Source organism: Oikopleura dioica, chromosome 1 (genome assembly GCF_907165135.1).
Source record: "Oikopleura dioica chromosome 1, OKI2018_I68_1.0, whole genome shotgun sequence".
In the NCBI taxonomy this organism is placed as follows: domain Eukaryota; kingdom Metazoa; phylum Chordata; class Appendicularia; order Copelata; family Oikopleuridae; genus Oikopleura; species Oikopleura dioica.
The window spans coordinates 5,771,027-5,789,578 of NC_137291.1; the positions used below are offsets into that span (position 1 = coordinate 5,771,027).

Sequence of the window (18,552 nt, forward strand, 5' to 3'; positions counted from 1 at the left end):
TTCATTGCGGAAAAATGCTGCTTTTTCAATTTTTTATAAGTTCCTTTTTTGCGTTTGAAATTTCGAAGCGGGATGCGTCGAATTTTCTACGGAAGAAAAGGTCGAATTCTGGATTTGAGGAAATGAAACGTGGTGACTTTGAAAGAGAGTGCATCGAGGAATCATGTGACTCTAACGAGTTTCATGAGATTTATGATGATTCAGAAATTTCAGAGCCGAAACTGGTAAAAATCAGCTTCAGATTACATTCTCTAATTCTCTAGTTCTTTTACATGGTTTGCCGTAAAATGAACGAAGAAATTGAAGACAATGATATCAGTCACGAGTTTCTTCTGCAAATAAGATATTATGACGGGTTGGGTTTATAAAATCTTAACAAGCTAAGAAACTGAAGTTGAGAAAATCTCAAACTCGAGCTTGCTTTGAAGGCAAGCAGAACTCAACCTTTGTGACTACCAGTGTCGCTAATTTGCTTGAACCCGAAGAGGTTTATTTCTTAATGAAATGAATCGAAATGAATATTTTCGGGTGACCCTCCATTCGTCAGGAAAATCCGCTTATTTCCTGACGAATGGAGGATGAGAGTTTCTAGAACCTCCAAACACATGTTTTCCTTAAGGAGATTGACTATCAAAATTGCGAATTTAGGTGACAAATTCATTCTTTTTATAGTAATTTCGGATAGAAATCAGTTTTTTGAACATATAATTGGGAATTTACTCAACCCTAACCCTTTTTTAGAAAGAATAATAAATTGATAAATCAAGGGAAAATCATCAGAAGACGAGTTTCTAGAACATCCTCCATTCGCCAGGAAAATCTGCAAGTTTCCTGACGAATGGAGGATTTCCTGACGAAAGGAGGGTATCCGATATTTTCTAGAACGAATTTTGCGAACACAAATTGTGGTTTGTCCCTTATCATGAATTGGGACTTCATTATTGGGAAGCAAAAGAAAAATACGCTTTGTTGGCCAAGAAATACGAGTTAACCGTCGGTTTTCCTTCATTTTTCAGAAATCAAGAAGAATATAACGTCTATAAGAAATCTGTCCCTCTTCGTTTAGAATTCCTCGGTTTGATTCAATTCACAGAGTGACGATCGATTTATCTTTAGGCTATGAAGAACAATTAAGAAGCAGGAACAAATGGATTAATGCTGATGGCTCTCGGGTAACTTTCACAAGCTGGGATATTAGGACGAACCAACCCGACAGCAATACAAATGAACCCTGTGTTGTTAAAGGATGGGATGGAACCCGAGATTGGGACGACATCACCTGTCATAACACCTTTAGAGGTTTTTACTCCTGTCGATTTGAAACTTGCTGTCCACATAACAACAAATGCTTCCGTAACTACTTCGCATAAATAAAATCAAAAATCAAATTTCCATGTTTGTTCGCCCCTGAAATTTTCTTTGGGCATATTTATGCAAAACAATAAATGCGCGTTGAGCTTACTAAGTTTTAAGCTGACTGACGACAAACAAGAACATTCTTAAGATTTCATGTTTTGTGTCCCTTATTCCGAAGAAACAAACCCTCTAGCTCCCTTCAAAGTATAAAAGCAAGAATTGCATGTTCAGCAAGAAAGAAAAATGAAATTTTTACTCCTTTTCCTCGAAGTTTGCGATGCCGGCCCGCAGTTTTTTGACTTCTGGAGTAATGCTGACGTCTTTGCTCATAGAATCGGAGCCCGAATAAAACAGGCAGGAAGGAAGTGATTCATGAAACACTACAACGACTAATGTAAAATTATGAAATTCTATCAACCTAGTGGAACTTGCGATTCAGCGATCAGCAATCCTACTTATCAAGAGATTAATATTGTGCATTTTCAAAGAGATTTCAGTACAGCGGCGAACATGAAAAACCTATTGGGAATGCTTCGAGATTGGAAAAAATCCTATGCCTGCATTCCAGATAAACTCAAGGTCCACCACAAGTCTCTCGCAAGAAATCTTGCCAGCAAAAGCGCCCTTAGCAACAGCCCAGAGCACCAAGACGAAGAGATAACTTTCGAGATTTCAGACGATTCGATGAGTTTTTTCCAAGCTCAAGCCCACTGCAATCTTCAGGGAAAACGACTAGCTGATCCTTCAACTGATGTTGATCTTCAAATGATGATCAATAAGATGTCTCTTCTCCCTATTGGAACGAGCTGCTGGTTCCAGGATAAAAGAGCTGCGTCAACAGACACTTTCTGTGAAAATCAATGTTGTCACATAACCCTGGCTGCTGCTGGTGCAATGGCTTATTTTGGCCCCTCGCCAGAATGTGTCGTGGGAAATAGGGCTATCTGTATGTCAGGTCAAGCAACAACTACAACTTCAATAACGACTACACTCAAAGAAGACCTTCCGATTGTGGTAAGAATTAGTTGTTACAAATCTATGTTTTTCATTGTTTGAAATTCAAAATTATTTATTATTTATTAATTATTTATTCAAACGTCCTGCGAAAAAGGAGTCTGGACTTCTTTTCAAATCGACGTTCTTTTTGATTTTACGAAGCCGATGTTTCCGACAATCAACTTTTGGAAAAACAACAGAAAGAATGATGGCTATCACTACGAGTTTACTCCTCTTGGAAACTCAGACAAACCAGCATATATTGGGGTAGGTGTATAATTCAGAAAAAATCAACTATTTTTTTTTCTTTTAGAAAGATCTTTATAGCGGCGTGCCTCTTGAAGTTTTGGCAAGTAAGACCTTCGATGGGAAATACGGAACAGCGTCTGGGCATCAAATAAGAAATCTTGTCTACACGCGATATTGTGATCACCTTCGCTGGCCAGTTTCGCCTTTTTCCTGCTAACGTTTTTTGGGGAAATTTGTCACTCTAAGCCATGCTCCACTGTGTATTTTGGTCGAAATATTAAAATAAACTAATAATTCAAGTCAAAAACATGTCAATTGAAACACAAATTTATTCTTCTTACGTTTTAACGCTGCCTTTTACTTTTGTTGGTAAGCCTATTCGAGTGTTTCCATGACAGGAGCCCAGAACGTCAGACTGTCCCTGATGAGCTGAGAAAAATTAAGAAATGAGTTTTTTTCCTAAATCATCGTACCTGCATGGTCTTTGTCGCTTCTTCATAATTTTCTTCGTTTAAGTTGTCAAGGTCGGAAGCGGCATCATCAAGTGCGCTCTTGGCGATTCAAAAATTGCAAAATAACGCGAAAAAAATTAACATAATTCACTCACCTGAAGGCCTCCCGAGGATTGGCCATCCTCTCAAAAAGGAAATTCGTGTAATTGAGAGCAATATTAAGTCGTAAAGGATGAGCGCACTACAATCATTATATTAAAAAAAACAATTTTCGAAAAATGTTTTACAGCGAGTTCCGATTTTGCTTTGTCAAAGCCGACTTTGTAAGCCTCTTGAGAAGAAAGACTCATCCTTTGTTGCTCGTGACTCCTTGAAATTTCTATGGCAGGAGTTTCTGCCAAGTATCTTAAATTCGCATTAAGAAAACCAGAAATCAATCGCCGTATAACTTTTCCTGAGCACAAGCACTTACCGGTAAAAATCACCTTGCTCCATATACATGAAAACCTTAGTTTCTTCGGTAAAGGTTTTAGAAGAGGGCTCAAGAAATTTCTTCGTAAGGCCGACAGCCTCAAAGGATATGTCACGCAGTTCGGTCTTGACCTTCTCAATGCATTTTTCGGCGATGTCCTGAATAATGCGTCAGTTTCTCAAGGAAAAAAAGGATTTTTCTTTCGTACGTATTTGAATCCACGAAATTCGGTTATCAACTCCTTCTTGATGATTTGGTCGAGGGTTTCAAAGCTTGATCGACGAGGACCAACGGCGTTCTTGTAGGCAACCTTGAGAAGATTTCGATGCTTAGGCTCATCAATCTCAATCTTCCCTTTTGGGATATCAACTAATATCTTTAATTATTTGAAATTTAGCGATGACTTACACATTAGTAAGGTAGCCTTTTGATTGACCCGGCCATGTCGTCGTATCGCTCCGACCGTTGATGAAGCTCAGCTTCATAAATGTATTCAGGGTATTTTTTCCAATCCATTTCTCAAAACTCAAGTAACTTTAGAGAATCAACAACGATTAAAATTTAAAAGCCAATTTATTTTTGCGCTGCTTATATTACATCAACCGGAAACAAGCTAGTATACGGCATACTGTATACCTGACATACAAGTATAGTCAATGATGGAGTTAATTCCAAAAAATAGACTCTTTCCTGTCTATTTTATGGAGAGTCCCTACTTTTATCAATAAATTTTCATTCTAGTGAATAAACAGACAAGGCTTATTTTCACAGACGGTATGGCCCAAGCCGGAAGAAACCGTCATTTCCACGATTTTGGTCATTCTTCTAATTATTTTAAGGGTGTTAACTCTGGTTTTTACCATCGTTAGGGATTCTCACGTTGTCGGCATACTTTTGAGCCGATGTATAATTAAACATGTAAAGAAAAAATTCTGCGATATTTTTTTGTTATTCTTCATTTTTTATGTGTACAGAATACAATATTTACAATTATAAATCAATAAGAGAAAATACTAAAAAGCAGAACGTGAGATAGTGTCTGAGTAAACTTGAGTTTCTTTCATAGATGGAGCTTGGACGGTTGTTGGAACATGCTGGAAGTCCCTTGGTTTCTTCAAAAAGGCATACTGAAATTTTGGCTTAGTAAGAGACAAAAGGAGTTAAAAATTAGTGAGAGCAATGCGTGCATGATTGATGATAATTTTTCCGAATTTTCACTTTTGCTAGTCACGTGAAAATTCAAAGAACGAACGATAATTTTTCTAGCTTTTTTTCTACGAGCTGGAAAAATTCTTCGGGCGTACAGTTTAATGGACATTTTCGAAATCAAATCACTGATTTTCTTTCAACATTAGAGCTGTAGCAACCCTGTTTCGCTAAAAAGAGAGAGTGAAAATCTGATAGCCCGAATCAAACAACATGGCCAAGCAAGTGGAAACACTACCATCTTTTCGCACATCAAAGAATGTGAGCAGTACAAGGTCGGTCTCAATGCGCTACCGGGTGCAAACAAACCTTTAGTTAAAAATTATTTCCTCCGCACGAGATTTTCGGTACTTAATCGAAATTTGCCTTTTTCAGAAAAAAAACGAACTGAAGCACTTGAAATTGAATTACAATCCCCAATTTTGAACAAACAAGTCGCTCACAAAGCCGTTCTCTTTGTGTAAAATGACGGGGGCTTTCACATGCGCTTCGGTGCCCATGTTCCAAATATTTCTACCTTCTTTTCGTGTTCTGAAGAAGAGCTCTTTGCTCGAAAACGTTAAACACAAATAAACTGATGGAAACTCATATTTAAAACGTCAACACATACAATAATAATAATAATAAATTTTCAAGATTCACAAAAATGACGAATTGCCACTTCGGAATCGGATTTAATTCAAGGAGATGCATTTTCACCTGCAAAAACGTGTAAACGATTATTTTTAGTGTTTTTTTTTATTCTTTTGTTTTATGAAGGAGAGAAGAGCATTTGGGTCAATAACCGTTCCAGAAAATGGTTTGATTAATTCCACACTGTTGATCAACTGGGACTTCTGTGTCGATGCGGCAAGAGAAATTGTTATCAAGGAAGCATGGGCCTTCATGCCATAATTCATTTCCAGGCAAGAAGTCACTGCGGATTTCGGCGCAGGATTCCCTGCCGAGCTGATTAGCTTTCCAATTGTAAAAAGGGACTTGGGCGCCGGTCGTAGTCAACCAGTTGTTGTCATCTCCCCGGACAATTCCGAGCCATTCGCTTGGACTTCCTTTTGCGATTTTAAAAGCATTCAGCTCAGCTATATTGTTGAAAAAAGGGAGGGTTCCTCCAATTGCATTGCAGCTAGCTTCTGCATCATTAAATGATTCACGTAACCACATGCGTCGGAATTCAGTGCAAGTTTTCGTTGCCTGGCATTGTTCATCAACCGCGACAACGGTATCGATTCGGCAGGAAAAGTGTTGCTCAAGTTCACATCTTTGAGGATTCCAATTATTTTTTAACTCGACGCTGACCTCTCCACAAGCTTTGGGATCATAGATCCAGGAAAATCTATATCGAAAAAAGTGCGCCCCGCCTATCCATTCATTTCGATAAGATTTGCGTGCTTTATAGTCTTCGAACTCGCCTATATTAAGAAAAAAGGGGAGATGCCCTCCGATTGCGTTGCAGCTTTCTTCTGCAGCGTCGAAATTCAGCTTTGACTCGCCCATGTCTCGAAACTCAGAGCACAGTTTCATTTCAACTGGACATTGTTGATCACCGGGAATTGTTTTTTCGACTCGGCAGGAGTAGTATCTCGGCAAACTGGAACCTCTAATGCAGGCTAAATCGTACCATTCAAGCGTAGTGGAGCTCTCAACGCAGTCTTGGTTGCCGGACAAATTGTCGGGCTGGCCATCGCCGAGAGCCCAGGCAAAAACGGATATTTCAGTGTTGGCAGTACTAAACCACTTGTTATCGCTTCCGCGAACGATTCCGAGCCACTCTTTTCGATCTGGTTTGAACGCGTTGTATGATGCTAGCTCATCAGCGTTATTGAAAAATGGCAAATGCCCTCCGATTAAGTTGCAATTATACTTTGCCTCTTCAAAATCGACTTCAACATCGCCCATATTGATAAATCCAACGCAAATTTTCTAAATTATCATTCACTTGTACTTTGAACTGAAGACTTACTGGTGGTGGCTCAGTTTGCGGCTCAGTTGGTGCTTCTGTTGGTGGCTCAGTCGGTGGCTCAGTCGGTGGCTCAGTCGGCGGCTCAGTTGTTGGCTCAGTTGTTGGCTCAGTTGTTGGTTCGGTTGACGGTTCGGTGGGTGGTTCTGTTGGTGATTTCTTCGGCGTTTTATTGCATTTAAGTTGTTTAAATTTTTCATTGAAAAGAATTTTTCTCTGACGTTGAATGAGTCTTTTCATTCTTAAGGCTTTCTTAGGGCTACCATCGCTGCAGACGAAGGCGTAGTGAAAGCTTTTTACAGACGCGTAAAAGTTGTTGAGGGATAAGCAAATATCCTGGCTATCGTAGTCTGGGTTGATGAAATCGTTTGGGTCACCGGAACCAGCATAATCGGTGCATGACTCGTCAACAAGTCCGAGTAAATCATCGACTTTGTTGTAGAAGTCGCGCAGTCGGTTAGCCTTCTTTTGCGGGGGGATGTTGGTGTCAGCATAGGCGGACAAGACATCATTGTAGAGTTGATTGTAGGCGACGGTGACTTTGCTCCAAGAGGTTTGCGCGACGGACTCGGCAGATGCGATTGCCAAGATGACCAACGCGAGAAGCTAAATTGAATCATTTATAGCTTTGATTTATACCGTTTAAATTATACGTCGCGAAATTTCAACTTCATAATGAAAAATTCAAGCCTCGAAATTTAATTAAAAATTAAGGTACTCTGACAGCGTTTTCTACGAGATTTTTCAGATTTTTATTTTAAAAGTTTCTCTTATTTAAATCTCTTTTATAACCACCAAAAAGGCTCGTATTTGTCTTACCTTCATCTCAGGCTGAGATTCTCAGCTAATTAAGAAAAAAGCTTTTTTCTCGAATGATGATTTGAAGAAAATTGATGTTGTATTTATGCCGTCAAGTGCGAGCCATTTCACACTTACCCACTTAAGAATAAGCGATTACAATTGTAAGCTAAGAGTTTCACCAGATGAGGATTTGTGGAATTGAACTAAGGGCTTAGCCTGAGTAATGACGCTGTCTTGTTCATGGAACTTGTTCGGGACTTGAATTACAACCAGATTTTATCGTTAACAAAAAATTCATCTGAAATACCAATATCTAGACCCCTGCATGAGATATTTTACTTTGAAAAACTTGAATGCTTGGATGCTATGGTAGTGGAAATAACAGTCAGATGCAACGTTTCTTCCCATTTATCAATGGGCTCAGCTCCGATCCGATTGATTTCAAAAAACTCCAGAGAAGTTAATTTTCCGATGAAAAAATTTGAAGTCATCGATAACTAGAGTGACTCGTGGACTTGGGGCTGTTTGGAAAATGTGAATTGTACGCAGAGTTGGTAAAAAATACTTCCGAGCCATTTCGTACTTCAATCTGGTCTAGAATCTAGACTCTAGATATTGGTATTTCAGATGAATTTTTTTGTTAATGATAAAATCTGGTTGTAATTCAAGTCCCGAACAAGTTCCATGAACAAGACAGCGTCATTACTCAGGGTAAGCCCTTAGTTCAATTCCATAAATCCTCATCTGGTGAAACTCTTAGCTTACAATTGTAATCGCTTATTCTTAAGTGGGGAAGTGTGAAAAAGCTCGCACTTGACAGCATAAATACAACATCGATTTTCTTCAAATCATCATTCGAGAAAAAAGCTTTTTTCTTAATTAGCTGAGATGAAGGTTAGACAAATACGAGCCTTTTTGGTGGTTATAAAAGAGATTTATATATTATCTTAAAGAGAAACTTTTTTAAATAAAAATCTGAAAAATTGAAATTAAATTTCGAGACTTAAATTTTTCATTATGAAGTTAAAAATTCGCGACGTATAAATAAAAGCTATAAATATTTCAATTCAGCTTCTCGCGTTGGTCATCTTGGCAATTGCATCTGCCGAGTCCGCCGCGCAAACCTCTTGGAGCAAAGTCACCGTCGCCTACAATCAACTCTACAATGATGTCTTGTCCGCCTATGCTGACACCAACATCCCCCCACAAAAGAAGGCTAACCGACTGCGCGACTTCTACAACAAAGTCAATGATTTAGTCGGACTTGTTGACGAGTCATGCACCGATTTTGCTGGTTCCGGTGACCCAAACGATTTCATCAACCCAGACTACGATAGCCAGGATATTTGCTTATCTCTCAACAACTTTTACGCGTCTGTGAAAAGCTTTCACTACGCCTTTGTCTGCAGCGATGGTAGCCCTAAGAAAGCCTTAAGAATGAAAAGACTCATTCAACGTCAGAGAAAAATTCTTTTCAATGACAAATTTAAACAACTTAAATGCAATGAAACGCCGAAGAAATCACCAACAGAACCACCCACCGAACCGTCATCCGAACCAACAACTGAGCCAACAACTGAGCCACCAACAGAAGCACCAACCGAGCCGCAAACTGAGCCACCACCAGTAAGTCTTTAGTTCGAAGTACAAGTGAATGATAATTTAGAAAACTTGTGTTGGATTTGTCAATATGGGTGATTCTAAAGTAATTTTTGAAAAAGCAAAGGCTAATTGCAACTTGATCGGAGGGCATTTGCCATTTTTCAATAACGCTGCTGAGCTAGCAGTGTACAACGCGTTTAAAGCAGATCGAAACGAGTGGCTCGGAATCGTTCGCGGAAGTGATAACAAGTGGTTCAGCACTGCCAACACTGAAATATCCGTTTTTGCGTGGGCTCTTGCCGATAGCCAGCCCGACAATTTGACCGGCAGCGAAGACTGCGTCGAGAGCTCCACTACGCTTGAATGGTATGATTTAGGCTGCAGTAGAAAGCAGTACTACTCCTGCCGAATCGAAAAAACCATTCCGGGTGATCAACAATGTCAAGTTGAAATGAAACTGTGCACTGAATTCCGAAACATGGGCGAGTCAAAGCTGAATTTCGACGCTGCAGAAGATAGTTGCAACGCAATCGGAGGGCATCTCCCCTTCTTTCTTAATAAAGCTGAGTTTAATGACTATTTAGTACGCAAATCTTATCGAAATGAATGGATAGGCTGGGCGCACTTTTTTGAAAATAGATATTTCTGGATTTATGATCCCGAAGCTTGTGGAGAGGTCAGCGTCAAACACGAAAACATGTGGAATCCTCAAACATGTGAACTTGAGCAACACTATTCTTGCCGAATCGATACTATTGTCCCGGTTGATGAACAATGCCAGGCAACGAAAACTTGCACTGAATTCCGACGCATGTGGTTGCGTGAATCATTTGATGGTGCTGTAGCTAGTTGCAACGCGAACGGAGGAACCCTCCCTTTTTTCAACAATATAGCTGAGGTAAATACCTACAAAGTCTCAAAAGAAAGTCGAAGCGAATGGCTCGGAATCGTCCGGGGAGATGACAACAACTGGTTGACTACGACCGGCGCCCAAGTCCCTTTTTACGATTGGAAAGCTGATAAGCCTGGTGGCAGGGAATCCTGCGCCGAAATAAGCAGTGACTTCTCATTGCCTCAGTGGAATGAATACCCATGCTACCTTCGTAATTATTTCTCTTGCCGCATCGACACAGAAGTCCCAGTTGATCAACAGTGTGAAAATAATCAAACAGTTTTCTGGTCCGGTTATTGACCCAAATGCTCTTATCTCCTTCATTAAACAAAAAAAAAATAAAGAAAAAACACAAGAAATAGACTATTTCAAATAGTCGATTACAAGTTTTTGCAGGTCAAAATGCATTTCACAGTGATCATCACAGTGATCATAGTTAGGCCACGCGCTTGAAAATTTTAGGTCCGAAAAAGCCTCTTTTAACCCTCTTAATCTATTAAACTAAGTGTAAGGAACATTTTATCTGCTTACACGAAAAGTCTAACTTCACCAGAAGATGGCGTAAATTGGCACCAAAGTGTGAAAAAAGTGCCATTTTTTGTTTTTTCTAGATTTGACCCCCGCCGCAAACTATCTGGAACACGTTTTAGGGCTTGTTAGAAAGCTTATGAATTTCTCTATCGACTAGACCAAAAATTTTTTACGCCACGTGACCCATTACGTCACAATTCACCCGGAGGACCCTACGAGTAATCTGCTGGAAGACCAATTATTGCTGGAAGAGTATTCTTCTAGATGCGTCTTTTCTTGCACAAAAAATAATCCTTAATATAAATTTTGTTTGATCATATGACCTTTCGGAGGACCCCTGGAGGATTCTTTTTGCTTGAAAACCCATCTCATGCTGGAAGACCCCGACAAATGAAAAACTTTTAGTTTGAATTTTTGAAGAAATTAAAGAAATAATCTTTTCAATTATCACATGACTTTACATAAAAGCCTTCGAGAATTCGAAAAGACCAATTTATGGAAATATTCTTTTTCTTTACATAAAATGATAATCCTCCGTATTATTACAAGCCGCGACGACCTTTTCCTGTCGAGAAAATACGGCAAACAAGTTTAAAGAGAAAAACTCAAGATGAAAAGCACATGGTTTTTATTCTTATTTTTCTGCTGCACTTTCTCCGGTCGACCACCAAATGAAAAATCAGGCCTCGGACTAACCCTGAAAAATTTTCTACATATTTATAATGGACCAGGAGCGAAATTAATGAAGGATTTATATCCCCCGAAGACGCTACGACCTTGAAAAGACTTACTGATAGATACACTAAAGATATCGCCAGGTAAAATATTACTATTACTGAAAAATTAATTTTGAATACAGTTGGATTGTCACAAATGCAAAATCAAACCTCATCTGGAACGAAGTCCTCAGAAACACTTACGAATTGAATATCGGTAAAGGACGAGTAGCCACAAATGTAGCACGTATGCTTGCCAAAATTGGAAAGAATGAGAATGAAATGACATTTTTTGGAACTTTGATTGATCGGACATCAAGACGAAGATCTGATCCTACCGGAACCTGCCATATTGAATTAACAAGAGGAAAAGATGACTCGGAGAAAAACCCTTGAAACTACTTGTAAGAATTATTTACAAGAAAAAAATTTCATTTTTAAGTTGTTTGTGGTGGTAAAGAAGTCTATTACCTGGACAATCGTGAGAGAGGATGCCCTCCTAATTATGACCCAACAATCGGAGGACATCTTCCTTGCAACCTTGGAAAAGCAAGCGGGCATCTTCGAAGATTCGAAAATTTCATAAATCTACCTGCTAATGAGTGTGAAAAATATGCATTTTCTTGCATCAAGAGAGAATATGAAGGCCCTATTTTGAGACCGCCTGTCTCAGAATACACTGAAAACGATCCTGAACTTGACGAAGAACCTAAGAGCGATGGAGAAGCTGAAAAGACTAATGATGATGATAAAAGAATGGATGATGACCCGGAAAAAGTGCATGAAACGGAACCTTTCGAAAATACTGACAATGATTATTTTTCTGAGGGAGGTGATGTTTATGATGATCCCGATTTTATATCAGATGATGAAAGTGAAAATGAAGAAGATACAGAAGATACAGAGGTTTCTGATCCTGAAAATGCTCAACCAACGACTTGCTGCTCATTATTCAAGATGATTCGACCACCAAAGGATACATACTCACCGTTACTTGACATCCCCTTTTATATCAAATGCGCTGTTTAATCATTTTGATAGTGTTACCCAAGAATTTAAGGGTTTTTCTCCGGCATATGATATTTTTGACTGCAAATCTGTTTCAAAAGAAATATGTTCTGTCCCAGATGTATTCTGAATAATTTGAAATCTAACTTTCATAGCTTTTAAAAATAAATAACTCTCGTGAAAACTTTGGTAATCTTTAATTTTTTTCTTGGGCTCTTCCAGCAGAAAAAGTCCTCCGAGGGTCCTCCAAGAGGTCATGTGATGAAAAAATATCCCTGTTAAAATTAATTCAAAAAAAAAAATTCCGGGGCTCTTCCACCAGACGTGCTCTTCCAGCTGAAGAGGTCCTCCAGGGGTCCCCCGAAAAATCATGTGATCAGATATTGTTATATAAGAATCTCTTATTTACTTTCGTAAGTATATCATCAAAGACTCCAGATTCATTCTCTTCCAGCAATTTTCCGTCTTCCAGCAAGGAGAAAAATGGTCCTCCGGAGCTGTTGTGACGTAATGAGACACGTGGCAAAACTTTTTTACCTATCATTAAAAAGAGAATTTCTAGAGCTTTCAAATAAACCTAGAAATGTTCTCCTAAGAGTTTGCGGCGGGGTCGAAAACCCCAAAAAACCCAAAAACACCCATTTTCAGCACTTTAGCGCCATTTTTGGCAGTGTTCTAGTCGGATTACGATCATGACATAATTGTATAAAATGATCGTGTGTCCCTACTGATTCATTTCGGAGGGAGAAAATTTGATGATTCAGACTTTCACGTGACAGTGAGTTTTCAAGCGCGGGGCCTAATCATAGTGAATAAGCTGAAAAGGCTTTTCTACATGACCCTAGCCGGAACAAAAACTGTCATTATCGCGGTATAATTATACATGTATGGCAAAAATCTTACGTGAATTCTTTGTTATTCTTTTGTTAATATGTGTACAGAATAAAATATTTACAGGTATTAATCAAAAATTCAAAAGAGAAAATACTAAAAGGCAGAACGTGAGATAGTGTCTGAGTAAACTTGTGTTTCCTTCACGGAAGGAGCTTGGACGGTTGTTGGAACATGTTGGAAGTCCCGTGGTCTTTCCAAAAAGGCGTACTAAAATGTTAGCTTAGAAAATAGTAAGAGAGAAAGAATGAATTAAAAATTTGTGAGAGCAATGCGTGCATGATTGATACGAATTTTTCCGAATTTTCACTTTTGCCGGTCACGTGAGAATTCAAAGAACGAACGATAATTTTTCTAGCCTTTTTTCTACGAGCTGGAAAAATTCTTCGGGCGTACAGTTTAATGGCCTCTTATGAAATCAAATCACTGATTTTTCACCATTAGAGCTGTAGCAACCCTGTTAACTGTTTCGCTAAAAATTTTACCGCGATGAAATGTGGTGTGTGGTGTCACATGGAAATAGCTGGAAGTTTGGCTGGGTAAGCCTTGCGTCTACTAACTGATTGGTCGTCTACAAGCCGCTCGCTCAGCAGCGCCACCAGTTGGTTTGCGTCCGGCCTCAGTCGCGGGTCGCTCTTCCAACAATTTGTCATGAAAGTGTAGACTTCGGGAGAGACGTTCTTCGGCATGCCAAGTCTTAAAGCACTCCGTAAATATTTAGTCAAAGGTCAAAAGGAAAAATAAATCTCCAGCTTCTACATACTGTATGTTACATACAGAAGAATTCATTGAGTGGAAACAACAAAGACTACCAAATAGTCGTTCAAGCTTACCTGTCATATTTGACGTATTGACTCAGTTGATCCAAATCAACGTCATTGTACGGCAGTCCACCAAACGTACACACTTCCCACATGACAACGCCAAACGCCCAAATATCGGCCTCGCGCGAATGCTTCTGGCCATTTTCGAATACTTCTGGCGCCCACCAGCGCCATAAATTGCGGTCGTTGGATTTGATTTGGTTATTGCATACTTTGCCTATTTTGGGAATGTTTTCTTCTGTCAGGTAGATTACGCTCGCTTTGAAAAAGAAAATGGTAAACAAACAAAAAACTAATTTGTACCTTGCAAGTTGCCGTGAATTATTCCTCGGCTGTGCAAATGCGCCAGGCCTTCGACAATATTGACCAGGATTTTCATAATTTGATAATTGGACATGTTCGAAACAGCATTGCCTGTAAGTCGAGTTTGGCGGAGATGCTCGTCCAGCTTTCCTTTCTCCGCTAATTCGTAGCCCATGAATAGCTTGTCGACTTCGCACCAGGCTCCGAAATATTTCAGCACATTTTGATGACGCATTTCGGAAACTAAAATTGTTGTTTGTTCTCGATTTCTGAACACTCCTTACTTTGTGTATCAATTCTAATGCGTTTGTTGATTTCTCCAAAGGTCTTATCAGTCGCTAATTCAACATTGAGCACTACCGCCACTGCATGTTTGGTGTCGCCGTCCTTCCGCAAGAGCACTTCCCGGACACTCGCAATCTTTCCAGATTTAATAACGCCTTTGAGAGTCACTTCATGGTCCTCCAGTGTATGGTAAATTGGGTCTTGAAGTCTGAAACAAATAAATTAATTCGAAAACTCAAATACGTTCGCGTTCATAGTCGATCTCGTAAAAATCTGTTCAAATATTTAAAACAGCTTCAGCAAGTGTTTGAAGTTAATTTGACTCTTTTCTGTCAAGGTCAGTCTTGGCTACAGTTATTTACTTGTCACTGACTGGGAGATGAGCTTGAGCCATTGGAACGACCATTGGAGCGGGAACACCACGGCTCGAAACGGCGGGAGAATCAGCTGGAGGTGGAGATGGATCTCTTAAAATTATGATGACTAGGAATCAAGGAGGAATAATCACCTCATTGGAACCGGAACTGGAACCACTTTCGGTTTCGGTTCTTCAGATGTAAACGCTGTATTTTCGTACTGTTCCTGGACTAGAGTTTCGTTGACTTTGACTTCCGGTCTTCCGATTGGCTCGAGTGGCTCCATTACTGGCTCATCATCATCAGTTCCTTCTTCCTCGACATTATCAGATTCCGGCACCCAGGCCTTTTCACAAATTATTATTCGGAAAATCATTTCTATCTTACCTCATTGTCGTCATCATCGCGTCTCGCTCTGCACCACAAGACGAAGAAAACGATCGTTGTGATCAGGAACATGCCTGTTAGAGCGCTCATCACATATGTCAAGATTTCGAACAGCTCGCAGTCATCATCCCCGTCTGTCGTTGGAGGAGCATTTGTTGTGCATACGCAAGGCTCACATTGTCCCGGGGTTGCTAGAGAAATTGGTCAAAAATGAGTCGAAAAAACACTTGTCCTGGAAATTTGATTTCATGAATTCCCAGTGGCTTTATTTTTGGTACTAAACTACTTGATGAACTAATCGGATAGGATTTTGATGGTGGTATGGAAATCATTTTTGATGAGAGTCTGCTGATGAGGCTTTGAATCAGTCTTTCTGTAAAAATTATTTTATATATACTTGGCGAAAAAGTAGGACAGGTAACGATAGGACATGTTACTGTATCAGAAGCCGTTGTCGTCACTACTGGACAAGTGGTTTCTGGACAGACAGGGCAAGAAACTGCCTCTGGTGCTGTCGTTGACACCACTGGGCAAGTAGCTTCAGGACATGCTGGACATGACACTGTCTCTGATTTTTGAGTCGTAACCGTTGGGCAAGTAACTATTTTCAAAATGAGTGTCAATCATTATTCAAAAATAATAATGATCAAATTAATGATCTGCTAATCGATAATTTACTTGGTGAAAAAGTCGGGCAGATGACCTCAGGACATTCTTGAGTTGTAGCCTCGGGGCAGGTGACGGTAGGTTCTGTTGGGTAAGTTACTTCGGGGCAAGTGTAAGTCGGGCAAGTGACCTCGGGGCAAGTTACGATTGGCTCGGTCGGGAAAGTTATTTCGGGGCACGTGACTGTGGGGAAAGTGATCTCGGGACATGTTATGGTCTCTGGACAAGTAACTGGGGTCTCAGTGGTCAGTTCAGGACAAGTCACAACCGGTGCGCAAGGTTCTAAAAAAGACAAGTTCAAAATTCAAGCGTAATTTTGAACAGCAGCATTACCACACGTGATAGCTTCAGTGGAAGCTTCAGTAAACACTGGAGTCGTTGGTTCCACAGTTGTTGTGAACATTTTTTCTGAAAAGCGCAGTTGGCACACATGCAGTGAATACATATCGATCAGCAAGATAGTATTCAAGCATTATAACAATAAGCAACACACAAAAAATAATAGAGCAAACTCAAACCAAACAAAAACATTATCTTTGAAATACCTTCAATATTGAAAACTCCCAAAGAAAGATCATCTTCTCGAGCAATAACCGCGCCATTTTCAAGAAGCAAGACTTGAACGACCAAATCCACCGTGTCCGAAAATGTAGTGCTGCTTCCTCCTGTTTTGAGAAGCTCAAAGCTATCGGTGAAAATGTATCCCGGAGTCTTGGAAAGGAGAATGACCTCCTGGCCAGCTGGAGGAAAGACTGGAATTGAAAGTTTAAACACCGACTGGTCCTCTGTATTTCGAACGTAGCTCGGAGCATCGATATATTCATAATTGGCGGTGTCATCAGGAGTAGTGATGATTGTACTCCAGTCAACATCTGGGTCTTCAATAGTGACCACTACTGTCAAGTAAGAAGTTCTATCCTCTCGGTCGTCCTGCACAGCTTTCAGCGTGAACTCATGTTTTCCGGGAGAAAGAGCAGTGGCGCAGGAAATCGCCGAGCCTGAGAGCTCAAAACTCGCTGATGGAAGCAGCTCATAATCAACATTTGTGTTGTCAATCTGTCGGTCACCATCGACCACGAAAAGATCAGTATTCATAGTTAGCAATGTTTCTCCAGTTTTGCAATTTTCGTAGGATTGAAAAATCTCAAACTGGTCACCAATGGTACTGATACAGTCAAGATATGATTGACAGCTTTGATCTTCGACAAAAATCGCTGGCAAATCGTCCACATCCTGGATCCCAACGAGGTCTTGAAAGTAGGACTCAATTTCAGTAGGATGCTCACGTGCATATGCCTCATACTGGAAATATAAGTTGGAACTAATATTAGCATCAGCTAAGAGAATATTCTGAAATGCTCCTTCGATGTTCACATCGTCGATTGTCAGGATTTCTTTTTTATTGACATCATCGACGAGCGTACTCCCTGGGTACGAGATCCAATCAAATTGAACATCTATCGTACAAAATGGAGATTGTGGGGCGAATCTGAGCCAGTTGCCCGAATCATCCTGCGAATACCAGCGTTTTGCCATTTCAGCAAGACTCGCCTCTTTGGTAGAACTTTGACCGAGTTCAATTTTCGGGCCAGAAACAATTTTAGGATTTCCAAACTCAGTAGAAGTTGTGCTTATACCCCACATATCAGCGGCCACTTTTTCACTAAGATCCGTGCTTGAATAGAGACAAATGCCATTAGAAATTCTACACTCATCTCGGATCGCACAAAAGACGTTATCATAAATATCCAATTTGAAAAGAGGATCGAAGCCATTATTGATCAGACTTGATGTTGGCAGACCAAGATGTTCGAGAATCCTGTTGCTTGGGGTGCTATCGAGAAGAGAAATTTCCCCGGCAAGTGGCTGGGAGGGATCGGGGAAGATGAATACTTTGTAGTAAATGAAACAGTTGCTAGTTGTTTTGAGTTTGATCATATGTCGAGGGCCTCCAATTAGTTTCATATCCACCGCATTGCTGAGCTTCAAACTTCCGCTGTCGACGTAAAAGTAATTTTGAGCCAGTTGCGCTGGCTGAATTTCTGTGCAATGTCCACTTTCACTTCCGAGAGCAGGATTGTTCGTACAGTAAGAGATTCGTCCATCCACCACGGACTCAATATTAAAGGTATTAAGGTCAAGATCAAACTTGTCCGCATAGAATCCTTCGTGCATATCATTGTAATTCTTGAAGACTCTCGCGATTGAATTGGCCTTATTCATAACAGATCCATATAATGTCGGTGTTCCACTTGGTGGGTTTGTACAAGTACCGAAATCGGGGTCATAAACAGGGGCAGCCACGCATTTTGCGTCAACTCCTTCTCCTTTTTTTGATTTCATTTTTCGGTCAATACAAAGAGGCTTCAGAATATTTTATGAAACTTTCCTTGTTCAGCAGGATATTGAGTAAATGTACAAGCCGGCGGATCTTGGCCAAAGGCGAGGCTTATCAGCCCGCAAAATAAAATCATCTTCGTTATAAATCTCTCTTTATCAAAAATCTACTCTTCCATGTCTCCAAAAATGCGGAATTCGAGCAAAAAAAGCTGACCGGTTCACACTTTCCTTGAGCACAAATAGGGGCTTGAGCTTTCGGAAA

At 40.0% G+C, this 18,552-nt stretch overlaps 3 protein-coding genes across 7 annotated transcripts; all 3 read right to left on the minus strand.

Annotated features, from left to right (window-relative positions):
- Positions 1–2,976: 2,976 nt before the first annotated feature.
- LOC145711786 (14-3-3 protein homolog 2-like) lies at positions 2,977–3,937 on the minus strand. The gene is made up of 7 exons (XM_081789474.1): positions 3,934–3,937; positions 3,734–3,879; positions 3,526–3,683; positions 3,341–3,458; positions 3,209–3,294; positions 3,075–3,150; positions 2,977–3,030 (listed from the first exon to the last, which is right to left on the minus strand). The coding sequence occupies exons 1-7, from the start codon at positions 3,935–3,937 to the stop codon at positions 2,977–2,979; spliced, it is 642 nt and encodes a 213-aa protein (XP_081645600.1).
- A 1,561-nt stretch (positions 3,938–5,498) lies between these two features.
- On the minus strand, positions 5,499–6,645 carry LOC145710906 (macrophage mannose receptor 1-like). Its single transcript, XM_081788620.1, has one exon. It carries the CDS (start codon positions 6,625–6,627, stop codon positions 5,509–5,511), a length of 1,119 nt encoding a protein of 372 aa, XP_081644746.1. The 5' UTR covers positions 6,628–6,645; the 3' UTR covers positions 5,499–5,508.
- A 6,520-nt stretch (positions 6,646–13,165) lies between these two features.
- Positions 13,166–18,308, minus strand: LOC145703030 (uncharacterized). 5 transcript variants are annotated; one of them, XM_081780348.1, is made up of 13 exons: positions 16,496–18,308; positions 16,284–16,358; positions 16,219–16,232; positions 15,963–16,167; positions 15,682–15,885; positions 15,285–15,475; positions 15,050–15,243; positions 14,904–15,008; positions 14,541–14,749; positions 14,257–14,499; positions 13,963–14,212; positions 13,690–13,825; positions 13,166–13,339 (listed from the first exon to the last, which is right to left on the minus strand). In XM_081780348.1, exons 1-13 carry the CDS (start codon positions 18,291–18,293, stop codon positions 13,226–13,228), a joined length of 3,738 nt encoding a protein of 1,245 aa, XP_081636474.1. In that variant the 5' UTR covers positions 18,294–18,308; the 3' UTR covers positions 13,166–13,225. The 5 variants fall into 5 exon arrangements, with proteins under 5 accessions (XP_081636474.1, XP_081636465.1, XP_081636481.1 ...); XM_081780339.1 differs by having other exon boundaries at positions 15,963–16,232; XM_081780355.1 differs by lacking the exon at positions 15,682–15,885 and having other exon boundaries at positions 15,963–16,232.
- Positions 18,309–18,552: the final 244 nt, after the last annotated feature.

What these genes read in the sequence shown, in the direction of transcription:
- LOC145711786 (XM_081789474.1), bottom strand. An exon ending in AATCCTCGGGAGGCCTTCAG is followed by an intron (nt 3,151 to 3,208) that starts GTGAGTGAATTA and finishes AATCGCCAAGAG; the next exon opens with CGCACTTGATGATGCCGCTT. An exon ending in AAGCGACAAAGACCATGCAG is followed by an intron (nt 3,031 to 3,074) that starts GTACGATGATTT and finishes AATTTTTCTCAG; the next exon opens with CTCATCAGGGACAGTCTGAC.
- LOC145710906 (XM_081788620.1), bottom strand. Translation starts at nt 6,627, where the DNA reads ATGGGCGATGTTGAAGTCGATTTTGAAGAGGCAAAGTATAATTGCAAC.
- LOC145703030 (XM_081780339.1), bottom strand. Translation starts at nt 18,293, where the DNA reads ATGAAATCAAAAAAAGGAGAAGGAGTTGACGCAAAATGCGTGGCTGCC. An exon ending in CTGCCCGACTTTTTCACCAA is followed by an intron (nt 15,886 to 15,962) that starts GTAAATTATCGA and finishes TTTTGAAAATAG; the next exon opens with TTACTTGCCCAACGGTTACG. An exon ending in CCAGTTCCGGTTCCAATGAG is followed by an intron (nt 15,009 to 15,049) that starts GTGATTATTCCT and finishes CATAATTTTAAG; the next exon opens with AGATCCATCTCCACCTCCAG.